We start from the raw sequence: 19,607 nt of genomic DNA, 5'->3' as shown, positions 1-19,607 counted from the left end.
TGGGGAGAAGTCGCTGTCTGTAGAGAGACTTTAGTGGGGCAGGGAGGCGGTGCGGGGGAGGGGCAGGGTCGGGGGTGGTAAGCAACGGAATATGGATAATTGCAGGTAAGTAAACAATTTAATAAATAAAATGAATTTCGTTGCGTGCACTGCATCGCATTTTGCAATGCAGGGTGGGCTACGAAATTCGTTTTATTGATCAAATTGTTGTTTTCCACCCCCCACCCTGCACCTCCCCCGCACTGCCTCCCTGCCCCACCGAACTCCCTCCACGGGCCGCGGCTGGTGGGGAGATATGGGGACACAGGAAACAATGCAGCAAATGATGGGGAATCATTGGGGCAACATTTGCTGCAGCGAAAAGAGTTGCAGCAAATGATGAATAAAAACTGTGGTGTGAATTGTTGCCATGGGGAGGAGCAGCAAAGTGAGCTAAATCAGAGGGTTATGTGGGACGCAGGAAATGGGGGAGTATGTGTACAAGCATGTACAGAAGCAATCATGAGTGGAACATCAGTGGGGTTACAGCAAGGAGTGGGATAGGTTGAGGAATCAGTAGACAGGGGAAGCTGCAGTAGATTGAGGAACAATGAGTCAACATCATGAGTAAGAGTTGGGAGAAGAATCAATGAGGGAGTATATAGGGGACAGAAGAGGGTATGCAGATAAACTGCCAGTGCTACCATCAGGACCATACAGACCACTCCACGGCCGAGGGATCTGTCCAAAATCAGTGTTGGAAGCCATGCTTGACTGTAAACTGAAGGAACATCATTGAGAAAGGACAAGGATCAAATATGAGAGCTACATAAAGAGGAATGGTAATGCAAAGGAAGAATCAAGACACAGAGAGATGGAACAGATCAATAGAAGGAATGTAGGAACAAGCATTGTTGGAGTTGGAAAAAGTTAAAGAAAAAGGCATGCCTGGGGCAGTGGAATGGAGCTGTGCCAGGCAATGCACAGGAGAAAGGCAAGGGCATAGGAACGAGAAACAAGACAATCAAAGGGATATATTTCAGTGTTTGGGAGGGAAGGCAAGTCTAAATCAGAAGGAGACATAAACAAGGCAAGGGAGAGAGATGCCTGCCTTTCCTCTGTCTGTCAAACCATAACCCAGGCCCTATACATGTTCATAATTCTAAACCTCATGGAAAGAAATTATTAGAAAGCAGATTCCCATACACATTATCCCAGGCATAAGACACACACTGGAATCAAACAGTTTGTATAATGATAATTGTGGGTGTCAGTAGCAGGTGCATATCCAGCTTTGGGTGTGGTCAGTCCTCCTCACATCAACCTGAGACTCAGCAGTACCAGCAGGGAGCTCCCTACCACAGCCAATATGGAGACATCTGGAAGCAGAAAGGAAAATGCTCATGTGATGTCTTGGTACACACCAGCTTCATCTCCTCAACCTTCCCTTTGATGTCTGCAGCCCCAACCCTTTGCCTATCCCACCTCAGTAGGGTTTGTCCTTTAGGTTTTACAGTCCCAGCTTCCCTTGTAGGAGAGGCTTGAGAGTAACAACTATCCTTAGCCCAGCTAACTCCATGGCATGCATTATGGTAGAAATGTCCTCTTTGCTGAGGAGAGAGCTTTGTCACTGACAAACAGATCTGTAATCAGTGATCCCAACCTGGTGATGCCCTCATGTCTATATCAGGACTGTGTCCAAACCAGGAGAACTCCCTTGTTTAAGAGTTTGAGATGGTGACAAAGAGCTCAGGGCCTTGGCAAAAAGGAATCCTTCCTTCAAAGACCAAAACCCACACCCTAAAATATGATTTTTATTGTTATGGTAAAGCACAATCTAATACATTGTTACTGAGCTTATGTCATCAGAATCAGGTGAACGACACGACCATCGTCTGACTTTCAGAGATTAGATGGATACACCTTAACCCCAGGAGAGTGATAAGTAAGAAAGGGAACTAACTACAATGTGTTGGTTACCTGTGTGTGATCCAGAGTTTACATCCAGGGACACTGAAAATGAACAAAAATAAGAAGAAGGTTAATATTTTCTTTCTTCACTTCTGGTCAAAATGTAAATTTGAACTGCACTTTAACTTGCTGTAGTCATAGGGAACTAACAATATTATAGCCAGACTACAGACACAGCGCTAACTTCATCCTGTACGACTAGCTCTTTGGGAGACTGGGCCTGTAACGCTACACTGACCTTCCTCCAGAAGTGCTAAAATTATACTCTAGCCAACAATGCAAAACTGATGCTGCATCCACAGTGCTGTCATGATGCTGGCTTCATGGTGCTATAGAGACAATCACCAGCAGTAGTACATTGCACTACAGATGCCACACCCACAGCCCTGTCATGATGCTATAGCGACTCACCGGCAGTGCTACGATACACTAATGATCCTGGACCCACAGTTCAGTTATGAAGCTGTCCTGGTAGTGCTACTAGAGATTTACCAGCAGAGCTACAATGCACTACTGATGTTGCGCCCACAGTCCTGCTATGATGCTATAGAGAGATTCGCTGGCAGTGCTACAAAGCACTACTGATGCCATACCCACAGTGCTATCATGATGGTACTGAGAGATTCACCGGCAGTGCTACAATGCACCACTGATGGCGCACCCACAGTGCTGCCATGATGATGTCCCCAAAAGTGCTATAGAGAGATTCACCAGCAGTGCTGTATGCACTACTGATGCTGCACTCATAGTGGCTGTCATGATGCTGTCCAGGTAGTGCTATAGAAAGACTCACCCGCAGTGCTACAATGCACACTTGATGCCGCACCTACAGTGCTGTCATGATGCTATAGAAAGACTCACTAGCAGTGCTACAATGCACTACTGATGCTGCACCCACAGTGCTGTTATGATGCAGGTCCGATAGTGCTATAGAGAGACTCACCAGCAGTGCTACATTGCACTAGTGATCTCGCACCCACAGTGCTGTCATGATGCTATGGAGAGACTCACCAGCAGTGGAGCAGTGGGAGAATGCACTACTAATGCCGCACTACAGCGCTGTCATGATGCTGTCCCGGTAGTGCTAAAGAAAGAATCACCAGCAGTGCTACAATGCAATACTGATGCCGCACCCACAGTGCCTTGCGCAGTGCCATCAACACTTCCCAGAGGTGGCGATGATGTTTTTCCCATGTGACACTGAGCACTGCAATGTCATCCAGGTAGGTGGCACTCAACTCATCCAGTCCAACCAACACCAGGTTGACCAACCTCTGAAAGGTGGCAGGGGCATTATTCATCCCAAAGGGCATAACCCGGACCTGGAAATGTCCATCTGGTGTGGTGAATGCTGACCTCTCTTTTTCCCCATCAGTCAAGGCAATCTGCCAATACCCAGACGTCAAGTCAAACTTGCTGAGGTACTGTGCAGCCCCTAACCGATCAATGAGCTCATCAGCTCTGGGGATGGGGTACGTGTCAGTCTTCGTGACTGAATTGAGTCCTCTATAGTCCACACAGAACCGGAGTTCCAGTGTGGCACCCGGCGCTGCAGCCTTCGGAACCAAGTCCACTGGGCTGGCCCAAGGACTGCTGGAGGACTCAATCAACTCAAGCGCAAGCATCTTTGAGGCCTCCTCTTTGATGCTAGCCCTGACCCTGTCAGTTACTCTGTAAGCCTTGTTACTCACAGGTAAGCTGTCTCCTGTATCCACATCATGGATGCACTAATCTGTGATACTAGGAACCAGGGAGAACAGATCAGAGAACTGTCCCAGCAAATGGCGGCAGTCATTCTGTTGTTCAGGGTTCAGATTGGGAGGTTAACTCCATCCACTGACCCATCTTGCTCTGTGGCGGCCAGGAGGACAGAAAGAGGCTCAGTCTCCTCTTCCATTCCAGCATCTGTTGCCAAGAGCATGCCCACTTCAGACCTCTCCAAGTGAGGCTTAAGGCGGTTGACATGCAGGACCCTCAAGGGTTTCCTGCGAGACCGAAAATCCACCAAATAGGTAACCGGAATCTTGCGCTCCACAACCTCAAAGGACCCGGTCCACTTATCCTGGAGCGCACAAGGCTCCACGGGGGCCAAGACCCACACCTTCTGTCCAGGCTGAAGCTCTACCAGAGTGGCATTCTGGTCATACCACCGCTTCATTTCCTCCTGGCTGGCTTCCAGATTTTCTTCAGCAAGTTGCCTGAAACACCTAGTCTGGTTCCTGAAGGGCCAGCATGTAGCTATATACATTCTGGGGAGGTTTCCTGGGAGATTGCTCCCAGCCTTCCTTGACCAGACTTAGAAGTCCTCTCACTGGGTGGCTATACAGGACCTCAAAGGGGCTGAACCCTAGGGACTTCTGTGGCACCTCACGGTAAGCAAAAAGAAGGCACAGTAAGAGGACATCCCACTTACGCCTCATGGGTTCTTCCAGACCCATTATCATGCCTTTGAGGGTACGCTTGAATCTCTCAACCAACCCATTTCCTTGGGGGTGGTAAGGTGTGGTAAACTTGTAGGTTACACCACATTCTTGCCAAAGGGATTTCATATATCTGGATATGAAATTGGTACCCCGGTCAGACACCACCTCTAGAGGGAATCCCACTCGGGAGAAAATTCCCATCAGCGCACGTCTCACCACAGGGGCCACTGTCCTCAGAGGGACGGCTTCCGGCTTCCGGCTTCCGGGTACCGGGTGGCATGGTCCACCAGGACCAGGACAAACCTAATGCCCATGGCTGTCCTGGGGTCCAGTGGCCCCACAATGTCAATCCCCACTCGCTGGAATGGGGTACTGACCACAGGGAATGGCTGGAGAGGAGCCTTCTGCTTCCTCCCACTCTTTCCACTTGCCTGGCAAGTCTAACAGGTCCTGCAATAAACATCAGCTCTTGCGTATTTGGGTCCAATAAAAGTGGGTGACTAGCCTTTCAAAGGTCTTGTCCTGCCCCAAATGTCCTGCCAATGGCACATCATGAGCCAGCACCAGTAGGAAGGCTCTGAAGCTCTGGGGGACCACCAGCACACGGACTGACCCAGGCTCTGCAACCTTAGGCTCTGAATACAGGAGGTCATTCTCCAAATAAATGAAATGTGTTCCAGACTGATCACCGTTGGCCTGGTCTTCAGCCAGCTGCTGCAGACCTATGAGAGAAGGACATTCTTTATGCGCCCTGCAGAATTCCTCCCTGTAGGGGCCTCCTTCCTGCTGCCAATGGGTCAGCTCAGGCATTTCCCCCAGTTCCTGTATGTGGCCTGGTGCCAAAAAGGCCACCAGGACTCCAACACGCACAATAAAATTAAATACTCCTTTTGTCAAGATATAATTCACTTTATCTGGTATGTATCATCAAAAAGTTCATATCATCCCAATCGTCATGTACAATTAAACAATAGATCATTGAAAATCATCAGAATTTACATTTCCATCAGAAAACAAAACATATGAATTTATCCGCAAAGTTATTCAAAACAATACAATAACACCCAATGCATTTCGGGGCCGAGCCCCTTCGTCAGGGGTCTGTTCAAAGAGAGGAAAAAAGAGAAAAAAAGAAGAAAACCTTATTACTCTTGATGCCAGGGAGAATAAGTATTTGTGTGCTGAAACTCTTAGTAGCGCATGGCTTACCTCATTATTGCAATTTGTTTAATGCCACTAAATAATATTGTGCATCTGTCTGATATTATCTTCTGTGTTTTACGTCTGTAAAAAGTAATGATGATCACTCACTTTAAGTTGTCAAGTGATTTGGAAAAATATTCAATAAACTATGTCACAATGACCTAAATCGATATATTGGGCTCACCTCTGTTTTTCTGACAGTGGCCTTAATCCGTCGAATCTAAAAATGCGTGAATAAGTGGACTTTAATACCTCTTGTTAAATATTTGCAAACAAGCAGTGTGTGTATCTATATAAAAAAAGAAAACTATTGTTTACCTGTAGGGTATTTCGTTATTACTTGACCCCACTCTCTCGCTCTTTATGTGGCGCTGCCTGTAAAACATTAGAACCAATGTATGGACTTTAATCGTTTGCGGGGAAAAAAACCTTCCTGCATTGCTAATTGGGTAAAGCGCAACCGCTTACCTGCGGGTTCAAGAGTTGGACCAGTCCCGCTTGCCGTTTTAAGTAATTACGATGACTCTGCGTGAAAAAAAGGATACACGCGAGTGTTAAACAAGCTATCTAAGCGGGCGGGATGTCTCGCCGTTGAATATTCGAAACAGAGTTCAAGTCTCTTACCGATTTCAGGCTCTGTTACTCAAGAAGAGAAGCTCACGCGTCCGCGTTTCATTCGAAACTATGTTGTTGACATAGTCCCTTATCACTGTTCTCTTATTAACTTCGCATGGAAACAGGACTGAAGGAGTGTACGTCGGCCAGTGGTGTTTTTACCCACGTTAAGGAAAACAATCCCTTGTGAAAACGCAAACGGACCCAAAGGTGCTATTTCTATCTAAAAATGCAGCGAAGTGTTTTTAATGTCAAGGGTGTGGTGTTTTTTAAAAAAAGTATGAAGTAGGAAAAAGATAGAATAAAATAAATTTGAAAGTTACATTTAACAATAGATACAAAACATTATCTGCCTATTTGCAATCTAAACATTGTTATCTAATAGGTGTTTCCTATAAGTACCGCTATGATAGCGAACTGAAGATGTACCTAACTTTTTGGTATGTGTGTGTAACACGGTGTGAGAGTGTCCTGTGGGGTACAATGTTTCGAGGGCTGTTGTCTGTATTGTTCTATCATATTACAGAAAGCATGCCATGTCCATTTTGTCATTTAACCCAGTAGGAGTCAGAGACTGTAATTTTCGAATCCAGAAAGCTTCCCTTTGAAGTAGAATTTTGGAATTGTCCAAACCTAGTCGTTGTGGGAGTAGTTCAATCACCTGAAATCTCAACTGTGCGATGGTGTGACCAGCTTCCAACCAATGTTTTGCAAGTGGCGATGTTAAGTTCTTATTCCGAATGCGGCTTTTGTGCTCCGACAGTCGCAGTTTCAGCTTACGTTCTGTCTTTCCAACATATATAAGGCTGCACGGGCATTTGATTGAATATACCACATATTCTGAACTACAGGTTGTATTGTGTCTCAACTGAATTTTTTCACCTGTCCGTGGGTGCAGTAAGATATTTCCTGGTATTACGTTGTTGCAATTTTTACAATTGTAGCAGCGTGTAGTGCCTTTGTACTTTTCAGGTTGTTGACTGGTGCCCATATTCCGTGTGGGTTTATTCAGTAGTTCTTTTAAGTTTTGGGCTCTTTTGTATGCGAACATAGGTTTATCACTGAATAGGGTGCCAAAGTCTTTTTCCACTTGTACAATCTCCCACCTCTTTAAAATGATACGTTTTATGTCTCTAGATGCTGTGGAGTATTTCGACACAAATACCATCCTTTTATTCTCGGTCTTTGTTTTTTTCTTCAAAAGATCTGCCCTCGGGATTGTCTTAATCTTATCTATGTGTGCTTCCAGTAGTTTTCGTGGATATCCTCTGTCCAAGTAACGCTGTTTTTGTTCTTCGATGTGCTAGTCACAACTTGCCTTATCAGAAGATATTCTTTTAATCCTCATAAATTGAGAAACCGGTAAGTTGTTAATGTGATTTGAAGGGTGAAAACTTCCATACAAAAGTGCAGTATTCCTGTCAGTTGGTTTTTTGTAAAGAGTTGTGTTGATAGAATTCCCTTTAAGTTCAACCCAAACGTCTAGAAAAGGTAGAGCTTCCTTGCTGATGTTATATGTAAATTGGATTCTTGAATTAGCAAGATTCAAACTTTTGATGTTTTGAATTAAATCCGCAGTTGACCGTTTCCATATCAAAAAGACATCGTCTATGTATCTCTTATAATACACTAGGCCATTTTGCCAAGTGTGATCTTCCAGGATGTAATCCAGTTCGAACTCAGCCATAAAGATGTTCGCATACACGCAGGCCCCCGGAAAACCCATAGCTGTCCCCGTGAGCTGCATGTAGTACTCATTATGCCATGTGAAATAGCTGTTTTCTAAACAGAATTCCATCAACTGTAGTATTAGACACTTTAATTCATCTGGTTTGTCGTCTCGAAGTAAGGCCCACTCAATTGCTTCTAGACCTTGTCTGTGAGTGATGGATTTGTACAATGATGTCACATCGATTGTACACAGAGTCCAATCCATTGCTTCTGTGGTGTTAATGGTTGATAGACTTCGTAAGAAGTCAGAAGTATCTTCCAAGTAGGTTGGCCAGTTTCGGATGAAGGACTGCATGTGGGCATCGATGAAGATGCCCAAGTTCTCGAAGATGGATGAACAACCCGACACTATCGGCCTAAATGGGGGATTTTTGAGATCCTTATGCACTTTTGGCAAAAAGTATATCCTTGGTCTTCTCGGGTAGATTTGCCTCAGATATCGCTTGGTCGTGGTGTTTAACCAACCCAATTCCTCCGACTTATCCAGTATCGCATCAAGATCCCTGGTAATACAATTGTTGGGTCACCGTCCAATTTCGCATATGTGTTTGCATCCTGCACATGTTCAAATCCTTTCTTTATGTAAAAGTCCGAATCCATTATCACAAGGCCTCCTCCTTTATCGGCTTTTTGTATTGTAATCTCTTTGTTGTTGATCAGTGCACTAAGAGTACTATACTCTACTCTTGTTAAGTTGTTGATTTTTCTCTTGTATCGAATTTTACTCAGGTCTGTTTTAACGAGCAACTCGAAGGTATCCAGGCTTTTGTGGGAAATTGGAGCCATAAAAGTGCTTTTAGGCTTAAATTTAAAAGAAGTGTTGTCTTCGTTCTCGATGGGGTTAAGAATCGTAAAGAAATGCCTCAATCTTAGAACCCTCATGAATTTAAAGAGAGCTATTTCTGTCTCAAGTTGATTCGTATGGTAGGTGTTGACAAAAGTTGTTCCTTTATTGAGCAATTGTTCCTCCGATTTAGTCAGTTGATAGCTAGAGATATTAATCACGAGGTTTTGGTTTGACTCCTTAGACCCAGTTTTTTCTTCTCCACTTCCTTTTCCTTTTCCTTTTCCTTGTCCTCGTCGCGTTTTTTGTCGCTCACTGAAGGTGGTATGTCTGGAGGTTTGCTTTGGGCATGGACCTTCTCTAAAAAAAGATCAGATGTTGAAGCTGATGTATCTGCTGTTGCTGCAGTTGAATCTTGTTGTTTAGATTTAGGCAATTGTTGCTTACTCATAGGCTGTCTGGTGGTGCTGGTGTCACTATCCGACACTCCACTCTCTTCCGATGAAGCTGTTTGCTGCTTCTTGCTCGTGTAACGTCTTTTCGCATATATTTCAGCCCAAGTGTACGCTTCATTCAACTTATAATCGATTGTATCACGCTTGAATTTGCGTAATTTCGTCTCTTGCAGTTCCTTCCCATATTTATCAAGTTTAATGTCAAGGTCTTCCAGAAATTTGCTCCATGGCTCTTCCTCTATTCTCATTGACAATTCTTTTTTAACATTGAAAATCTCCTCCTCAAGATCTCGGATATTTTTGGCTAATTCCTCTATCAGAAGAAGTATGAGATCAAGCGAGCACTTATTGAGTATTTCAAACCATTTCTCCATGAACTGGGGATTATTATTCAGCCTGTATAGCATGGGTCTAATTGCTAATTGTAGTCCCCTAGGGATTCGTCTCACACGGTGGTACTGTATTAATGTTGATGCGTGTAACCGCTGATTCAATTCACGTCTGGTCAAATATTCCAGTTGTTTGAGTTGTTGTGTGGTGGATCCTCCTTGAACATCAAAAGTTTTTGTTTCCTTGATTAGCTTGTAGATTTGTGTAGCTTCTTCCGCGGAATATCCTTTGGTATTAGCTCTATTATCTGTAATTCCAGCTATGGATTCAAACAACATTGTGAATTGGTGCTAGCTCCCGTGTTGCAGTATGCAAATATGACAATATGTATGAGCGGGTGCTGCACTCAGAATAATCAAACTCAAATCTTATTAACCGATGTGTGTGCTGTGTTTGGATTAGTGCCTGCACACTATAACTATAAACTGTATGTGGCCTGGTGCCAAAAAGGCCACCAGGACTCCAACACGCACAATAAAATTAAATACTCCTTTTGTCAAGATATAATTCACTTTATCTGGTATGTATCATCAAAAAGTTCATATCATCCCAATCGTCATGTACAATTAAACAATAGATCATTGAAAATCATCAGAATTTACATTTCCATCAGAAAACAAAACATATGAATTTATCCGCAAAGTTATTCAAAACAATACAATAACACTACTTGGAAGATACTTCTGACTTCTTACGAAGTCTATCAACCATTGACACCACAGAAGCAATGGATTGGACTCTGTGTACAATCGATGTGACATCATTGTACACTTCCATCCCTCACAGACAAGGTCTAGAAGCAATTGAGTGGGCCTTACTTCGAGACGACAAACCAGATGAATTAAAGTGTCTAATACTACAGTTGTTGGAATTCTGTTTAGAAAACAGCTATTTCACATGGCATAATGAGTACTACATGCAGCTCACGGGGACAGCTATGGGTTTTCCGGGGGCCTGCGTGTATGCGAACATCTTTATGGCTAAGTTCGAACTGGATTACATCCTGGAAGATCACACTTGGCAAAATGGCCTAGTGTATTATAAGAGATACATAGACGATGTCTTTTTGATATGGAAACGGTCAACTGCGGATTTAATTCAAAACATCAAAAGTTTGAATCTTGCTAATTCAAGAATCCAATTTACATATAACATCAGCAAGGAAGCTCTACCTTTTCTAGACGTTTGGGTTGAACTTAAAGGGAATTCTATCAACACAACTCTTTACAAAAAACCAACTGACAGGAATACTGCACTTTTGTATGGAAGTTTTCACCCTTCAAATCGAATTAACAACTTACCGGTTTCTCAATTTATGAGGATTAAAAGAATATCTTCTGATAAGGCAAGTTGTGACAAGCACATCGAAGAACAAAAACAGCGTTACTTGGACAGAGGATATCCACGAAAACTACTGGAAGCACACATAGATAAGATTAAGACAATCCCGAGGGCAGATCTTTTGAAGAAAAAAACAAAGACCGAGAATAAAAGGATGGTATTTGTGTCGAAATACTCCACCGCATCTAGAGACATAAAACGTATCATTTTAAAGAGGTGGGAGATTGTACAAGTGGAAAAAGACTTTGGCACCCTATTCAGTGATAAACCTATGTTCGCATACAAAAGAGCCCAAAACTTAAAAGAACTACTGAATAAACCCACACGGAATATGGGCACCAGTCAACAACCTGAAGAGTACAAAGGCACTACACGCTGCTACAATTGTAAAAATTGCAACAACGTAATACCAGGAAATATCTTACTGCACCCACGGACAGGTGAAAAAATTCAGTTGAGACACAATACAACCTGTAGTTCAGAATATGTGGTATATTCAATCAAATGCCCGTGCGGCCTTATATATGTTGGAAAGACAGAACGTAAGCTGAAACTGCGACTGTCGGAGCACAAAAGCCGCATTCGGAATAAGAAATTAACATCGCCACTTGCAAAACATTGGTTGGAAGCTGGTCACACCATCGCACAGTTGAGATTTCAGGTGATTGAACTACTCCCACAACGACTAGGTTTGGACAATTCCAAAATTCGACTTCAAAGGGAAGCTTTCTGGATTCGAAAATTACAGTCTCTGACCCCTACTGGGTTAAATGACAAAATGGACATGGCATGCTTTCTGTAATATGATAGAACAATACAGACAACAGCCCTCGAAACATGGTACCCCACAGGACACTCTCACACCGTGTTACACACACATACCAAAAAGTAAGGTACATCTTCAGTTCGCTATCATAGCGGTACTTATAGGAAACACCTATTAGATAACAATGTTTAGATTGTAAATAGGCAGATAATGTTTTGTATCTATTGTTAAATGTAACTGTCAAATTTATTTTATTCTATCTTTTTCCTACTTCATACTTTTTTTTAAAAACACCACACCCTTGACATTAAAAACACTTCGCTGCATTTTTAGATAGAAATAGCACCTTTGGGTCCGTTTGCGTTTTCACAAGGGATTGTTTTCCTTAACGTGGGTAAAAACACCACTTATTAATGGCCGACGTACACTCCTTCAGTCCTGTTTCCATGCGAAGTTAATAAGAGAACAGTGATAAGGGACTATGTCAACAACATAGTTTCGAATGAAACGCGGACGCGTGAGCTTCTCTTCTTGAGTAACAGAGCCTGAAATCGGTAAGAGACTTGAACTCTGTTTCGAATATTCAACGGCGAGACAATCCGCCCGCTTAGATAGCTTGTTTAACACTCGCGTGTATCCTTTTTTTCACGCAGAGTCATCGTAATTACTTAAAACGGCAAGCGTGACTGGTCCAACTCTTGTACCCGCAGGTAAGCGGTTGCGCTTTACCCAATTAGCAATGCAGGAAGGTTTTTTTCCCCGCAAACGATTAAAGTCCATACATTGGTTCTAATGTTTTACAGGCAGCGCCACATAAAGAGCGAGAGAGTGGGGTCAAGTAATAACGAAATACCCTACAGGTAAACAATAGTTTTCTTTTTTTATATAGATACACACACTGCTTGTTTGCAAATATTTAACAAGAGGTATTAAAGTCCACTTATTCACGCATTTTTAGATTCGACGGATTAAGGCCACTGTCATAAAAACAGAGGTGAGCCCAATATATCGATTTAGGTCATTGTGACATAGTTTATTGAATATTTTTCCGAATCACTTGACAACTTAAAGTGAGTGATCATTATTACTTTTTACAGACGTAAAACACAGAAGATAATATCAGACAGATGCACTATATTATTTAGTGGCATTAAACAAATTGCAATAACGAGGTAAGCCATGCGCTACTAAGAGTTTCAGCACACAAATACTTATTCTCCCTGGCATCAAGAGTAATAAGGTTTTCTTCTTTTTTTCTCTTTTTTCCTCTCTTTGAACAGACCCCTGACGAAGGGGCTCGGCCCCGAAATGCATTGGGTGTTATTGTATTGTTTTGAATAACTTTGCGGATAAATTCATATGTTTTGTTTTCTGATGGAAATGTAAATTCTGATGATTTTCAATGATCTATTGTTTAATTGTACATGACGATTGGGACGATATGAACTTTTTGATGATACATACCAGATAAAGTGAATTATATCTTGACAAAAGGAGTATTTCATTTTATTGTGCGTGTTGGAGTCCTGGTGGCCTTTTTGGCACCAGGCCACATACAGTTTATAGTTATAGTGTGCAGGCACTAATCCAAACACAGCACACACATCGGTTAATAAGATTTGAGTTTGATTATTCTGAGTGCAGCACCCGCTCATACATATTGTCATATTTGCATACTGCAACACGGGAGCTAGCACCATTTCACAATGTCGTTTGAATCCGTAGCTGGAATTACAGATAATAGAGCTAATACCAAAGGATATTCCGCGGAAGAAGCTACACAAATCTACAAGCTAATCAAGGAAACAAAAACTTTTGATGTTCAAGGAGGATCCACCACACAACAACTCAAACAACTGGAATATTTGACCAGACGTGAATTGAATCAGCGGTTACACGCATCAACATTAATACAGTACCACCGTGTGAGACGAATCCCTAGGGGACTACGATTAGCAATTAGACCCATGCTATACAGGCTGAATAATAATCCCCAGTTCATGGAGAAATGGTTTGAAATACTCAATAAGTGCTCGCTTGATCTCATACTTCTTCTGATAGAGGAATTAGCCAAGACTATCCGAGATCTTGAGGAGGAGATTTTCAATGTTAAAACAGAATTGTCAATGAGAATAGAGGAAGAGCCATGGAGCAAATTTCTGGAAGACCTTGACATTAAACTTGATAAATATGGGAAGGAACTGCAAGAGACGAAATTACGCAAATTCAAGCGTGATACAATCGATTATAAGTTGAATGAAGCGTACACTTGGGCTGAAATATATGCGAAAAGACGTTACACGAGCAAGAAGCAGCAAACAGCTTCATCGGAAGAGAGTGGAGTGTCGGATAGTGACACCAGCACCACCAGACAGCCTATGAGTAAGCAACAATTGCCTAAATCTAAACAACAAGATTCAACTGCAGCAACAGCAGATACATCAGCTTCAACATCTGATCTTTTTTTAGAGAAGGGCCATGCCCAAAGCAAACCTCCAGACATACCACCTTCTGTTAGCGACAAAAAACGCGACGAGGACAAGGAAAAGGAAAAGGAAAAGGAAGTGGAGAAGAAAAAACTGGGTCTAAGGTGTCAAACCAAAACCTCGTGATTAATATCTCTAGCTATCAACTGACTAAATCAGAGGAACAATTGCTCAATAAAGGAACAACTTTTGTCAACACCTACCATACGAATCAACTTGAGACAGAAATAGCTCTCTTTAAATTCATGAGGGTTCTAAGATTGAGGCATTTCTTTATGATTCTTAACCCCATCGAGAACGAAGACAACACTTCTGTTAAATTTAAGCCTAAAAGCACTTTTATGGCTCCAATTTCCCACAAAAGCCTGGATACCTTCAAGTTGCTCGTTAAAACAGACCTGAGTAAAATTCGATACAAGAGAAAAATCAACAACTTAACAAGAGCAGAGTATAGTACTCTTAATGCACTGATCAACAACAAAGAGATTACAATACAAAAAGCCGATAAAGGAGGAGGCCTTGTGATAATGGATTCAGACTTTTACATAAAGAAAGGATTTGAACATGTGCAGGATGCAAACACATATGCGAAATTGGACGGTGACCCAACAATTGCTATTACCAGGGATCTTGATGCGATACTGGATAAGTCGGAGGAATTGGGTTGGTTAAACACCACGACCAAGCGATATCTGAGGCAAATCTACCCGAGAAGACCAAAGATATACTTTTTGCCAAAAGTGCATAAGGATCTCAAAAATCCCCCATTTAGGCCGATAGTGTCGGGTTGTTCATCCATCTTCGAGAACTTGGGCATCTTCATCGATGCCCACATGCAGTCCTTCATCCGAAACTGGCCAACCTACTTGGAAGATACTTCTGATTTCTTACGAAGTCTATCAACCATTGACACCACAGAAGCAATGGATTGGACTCTGTGTACAATCGATGTGACATCAATGTACACATCCATCCCTCACAGACAAGGTCTAGAAGCAATTGAGTGGGCCTTACTTCGAGACGACAAACCAGATGAATTAAAGTGTCTAATACTACAGTTGTTGGAATTCTGTTTGGAAAACAGCTATTTCACATGGCAGTACTACATGCAGCTCACGGGGACAGCTATGGGTTTTCCGGGGGCCTGCGTGTATGCGAACATCTTTATGGCTAAGTTCGAACTGGATTACATCCTGGAAGATCACACTTGGCAAAATGGCCTAGTGTATTATAAGAGATACATAGACGATGTCTTTTTGATATGGAAACGGTCAACTGCGGATTTAATTCAAAACATCAAAAGTTTGAATCTTGCTAATTCAAGAATCCAATTTACATATAACATCAGCAAGGAAGCTCTACCTTTTCTAGACGTTTGGGTTGAACTTAAAGGGAATTCTATCAACACAACTCTTTACAAAAAACCAACTGACAGGAATACTGCACTTTTGTATGGAAGTTTTCATCCTTCAAATCTCATTAACAACTTACCGGTTTCTCAATTTATGAGGATTAAAAGAATATCTTCTGATAAGGCAAGTTGTGACAAGCACATCGAAGAACAAAAACAGCGTTACTTGGACAGAGGATATCCACGAAAACTACTGGAAGCACACATAGATAAGATTAAGACAATCCCGAGGGCAGATCTTTTGAAGAAAAAAACAAAGACCGAGAATAAAAGGATGGTATTTGTGTCGAAATACTCCACCGCATCTAGAGACATAAAACGTATCATTTTAAAGAGGTGGGAGATTGTACAAGTGGAAAAAGACTTTGGCACCCTATTCAGTGATAAACCTATGTTCGCATACAAAAGAGCCCAAAACTTAAAAGAACTACTGAATAAACCCACACGGAATATGGGCACCAGTCAACAACCTGAAGAGTACAAAGGCACTACACGCTGCTACAATTGTAAAAATTGCAACAACGTAATACCAGGAAATATCTTACTGCACCCACGGACAGGTGAAAAAATTCAGTTGAGACACAATACAACCTGTAGTTCAGAATAAGTGGTATATTCAATCAAATGCCCGTGCGGCCTTATATATGTTGGAAAGACAGAACGTAAGCTGAAACTGCGACTGTCGGAGCACAAAAGCCGCATTCGGAATAAGAACTTAACATCGCCACTTGCAAAACATTGGTTGGAAGCTGGTCACACCATCGCACAGTTGAGATTTCAGGTGATTGAACTACTCCCACAACGACTAGGTTTGGACAATTCCAAAATTCTACTTCAAAGGGAAGCTTTCTGGATTCGAAAATTACAGTCTCTGACCCCTACTGGGTTAAATGACAAAATGGACATGGCATGCTTTCTGTAATATGATAGAACAATACAGACAACAGCCCTCGAAACATGGTACCCCACAGGACACTCTCACACCGTGTTACACACACATACCAAAAAGTTAGGTACATCTTCAGTTCGCTATCATAGCGGTACTTATAGGAAACACCTATTAGATAACAATGTTTAGATTGTAAATAGGCAGATCATGTTTTGTATCTATTGTTAAATGTAACTTTCAAATTTATTTTATTCTATCTTTTTCCTACTTCATACTTTTTTTTAAAAACACCACACCCTTGACATTAAAAACACTTCGCTGCATTTTTAGATAGAAATAGCACCTTTGGGTCCGTTTGCGTTTTCACAAGGGATTGTTTTCCTTAACGTGGGTAAAAACACCACTTATTAATGGTCGACGTACACTCCTTCAGTCCTGTTTCCATGCGAAGTTAATAAGAGAACAGTGATAAGGGACTATGTCAACAACATAGTTTCGAATGAAACACGGACGCGTGAGCTTCTCTTCTTGAGTAACAGAGCCTGAAATCGGTAAGAGACTTGAACTCTGTTTCGAATATTCAACGGCGAGACATCCCGCCCGCTTAGATAGCTTGTTTAACACTCGGGTGTATCCTTTTTTTCACGCAGAGTCATCGTAATTACTTAAAACGGCAAGCGGGACTGGTCCAACTCTTGAACCCGCAGGTAAGCGGTTGCGCTTTACCCAATTAGCAATGCAGGAAGGTTTTTTTCCCCGCAAACGATTAAAGTCCATACATTGGTTCTAATGTTTTACAGGCAGCGCCACATAAAGAGCGAGAGAGTGGGGTCAAGTAATAACGAAATACCCTACAGGTAAACAATAGTTTTCTTTTTTTATATAGATACACACACTGCTTGTTTGCAAATATTTAACAAGAGGTATTAAAGTCCACTTATTCACGCATTTTTAGATTCGACGGATTAAGGCCACTGTCAGAAAAATAGAGGTGAGCCCAATATATCGATTTAGGTCATTGTGACATAGTTTATAGAATATTTTTCCGAATCACTTGACAACTTAAAGTGAGTGATCATTATTACTTTTTACAGACGTAAAACACAGAAGATAATATCAGACAGATGCACTATATTATTTAGTGGCATTAAACAAATTGCAATAACGAGGTAAGCCATGCGCTACTAAGAGTTTCAGCACACAAATACTTATTCTCCCTGGCATCAAGAGTAATAAGGTTTTCTTCTTTTTTTCTCTTTTTTCCTCTCTTTGAACAGAGCCCTGACGAAGGGGCTCGGCCCCGAAATGCATTGGGTGTTATTGTATTGTTTTGAATAACTTTGCGGATAAATTCATATGTTTTGTTTTCTGATGGAAATGTAAATTCTGATGATTTTCAATGATCTATTGTTTAATTGTACATGACGATTGGGATGATATGAACTTTTTGATGATACATACCAGATAAAGTGAATTATATCTTGACAAAAGGAGTATTTAATTTTATTGTGCGTGTTGGAGTCCTGGTGGCCTTTTTGGCACCAGGCCACATACAGTTTATAGTTATAGTGTGCAGGCACTAATCCAAACACAGCACACACATCGGTTAATAAGATTTGAGTTTGATTATTCTGAGTGCAGCACCCGCTCATACATATTTCCCCCAGTTCAGCTATTTGTTCCCCTGTAGGTTCCAGGGCATCCCCCTCAAGGTCTGCTTCCTCCTGGACCGTGGGAACTAAGGGGGCCGGCTTCCCACGCCTCCTGTGTCTTTTCTCTAAGGCCAGTTCCTGGGCCTCTCCCTCAGGCTCCAGGACCTCTTGAGCACCCCTACTGGCTGCCATTGACCGGGTGGTCACGCACGCCCAGTCAGGCAGACCCATTATCCGTAGGTGAGTACTCTTCTCCACCTTCTCCCAAGGTGAGCTCTCCAAATCGTTCCCCAACAAACTGTCTACAGGCATGGCAGTTCTCACAGCTACTTGAAGAGTACCAGAGACACCCCCCCACTCAAAGGGAACCTGAGCCATTGGACACTGACTCTCAGTGTTGTTGGTGTTCACAACTCGGCAGAATGCATGTGGAAACCTGCTCTTGAGACACCAGGTGATGCTTGACAGCTGTCACACTGGCTCCTGTATCTATAAGAGGCCACACATTTTTTCCATTGATGCTCACCCACTGGCCATATTTCTTAGTGTTATTGGTCAGTTGGTTTTCAGGGACCACCTTACAGTCTCTTAAAGAGACAATGGACATTCTTACTGTACCCCACCCACCTTGGGCTTCTACCTCCTCCCCAAAGGCTACACTAGCCATCTGCCGGGGCGGAGCACCAGTGGGTGCTGGTTTACCAAACAGGCGACACAAGATCATTGGCAAAATGACCCAGGTCACCACACTTGTAACACCTTAGGGGCCCTCTTTGAACAGGGGTACCTGTCGGAGACCTGGTCGGTTTCTGGGGTGGGGGAGGCTGAGAACCTTTCCCTAGGTTCCTAGGAGAAACTCCCTCTGTTTACCCTTGTCCCCCCAATATTCTGCTGGGGACCCTGCCCACCCTTGGCAGAGTCTCCCACTTGACCCTTGTGGACCCTGGTGCTGACCCAGCAGTTCGCCTTCTCATCAAGCTTCCTAGGGTTAGTCAGCTTGCTATCAATCAGGTGCTGGCGTAGCTCAGGAAAACAATTACTAGACAAGTGCTCCCATGCAATTAAATCAAAGAGACCTTGAAAATCATTAACTTTGCTGCCCTTCACTCAACCATCCAGTGCTCTGCAGAAAAAAGTTACATACTCAACATACATACTTTTAGGAATCTTTGCACAACCCCTGAACCTCTGTCTATACAATTCAGGAGTTAACCCATACCTGGTCATCAAAGCATCCTACATGTGTGGGTATGAATTATGAACGTCTGAGGACCAATCTAGCAGTGTGTCCCGCCCCTCACTCAGGAACCATCCCCACAACCCCGCTCCCCAATCTCTCTCAGGGACCCGGTGGGAAGACATGGCTACCTCATAGGCCTTGAACCACTGCCCTATGTCATCATTCTTAAACAATTCTTTCACCAATTCCTTTGGCATGTATACCCTTGATTCTACCTGCACTGGCGATACGCTGCCACCAGAGGGAGTAAGCTCCACACTTGTAGCTTTCA

General features: G+C 42.7%; 1 protein-coding gene across 1 annotated transcript in view; it reads right to left on the bottom strand.

Annotated features, from left to right (window-relative positions):
- Nucleotides 1-305: 305 nt before the first annotated feature.
- The window catches only part of LOC147725082 (uncharacterized), a 186,287-nt gene continuing 166,985 nt past the window's right edge, over nt 306-19,607 (bottom strand). The window contains exons 9-10 of the mRNA XM_086967104.1: nt 1,960-1,992; nt 306-1,358 (exon numbers count right to left, since the gene is read on the bottom strand). Coding sequence (XP_086823230.1) covers nt 1,294-1,358; nt 1,960-1,992 — 98 coding nt within the window. The 3' untranslated portion in view covers nt 306-1,293. The remainder of the gene's footprint in view (nt 1,359-1,959; nt 1,993-19,607) is intronic.

Source organism: Lissotriton vulgaris, chromosome 4_1 (assembly GCF_964263255.1).
Source record: "Lissotriton vulgaris chromosome 4_1, aLisVul1.2, whole genome shotgun sequence".
Lineage (NCBI taxonomy): Eukaryota > Metazoa > Chordata > Amphibia > Caudata > Salamandridae > Lissotriton > Lissotriton vulgaris.
The sequence above is the reverse complement of the archived record's forward strand: the minus strand, read 5'-3'. Positions and strand labels throughout refer to the sequence as shown.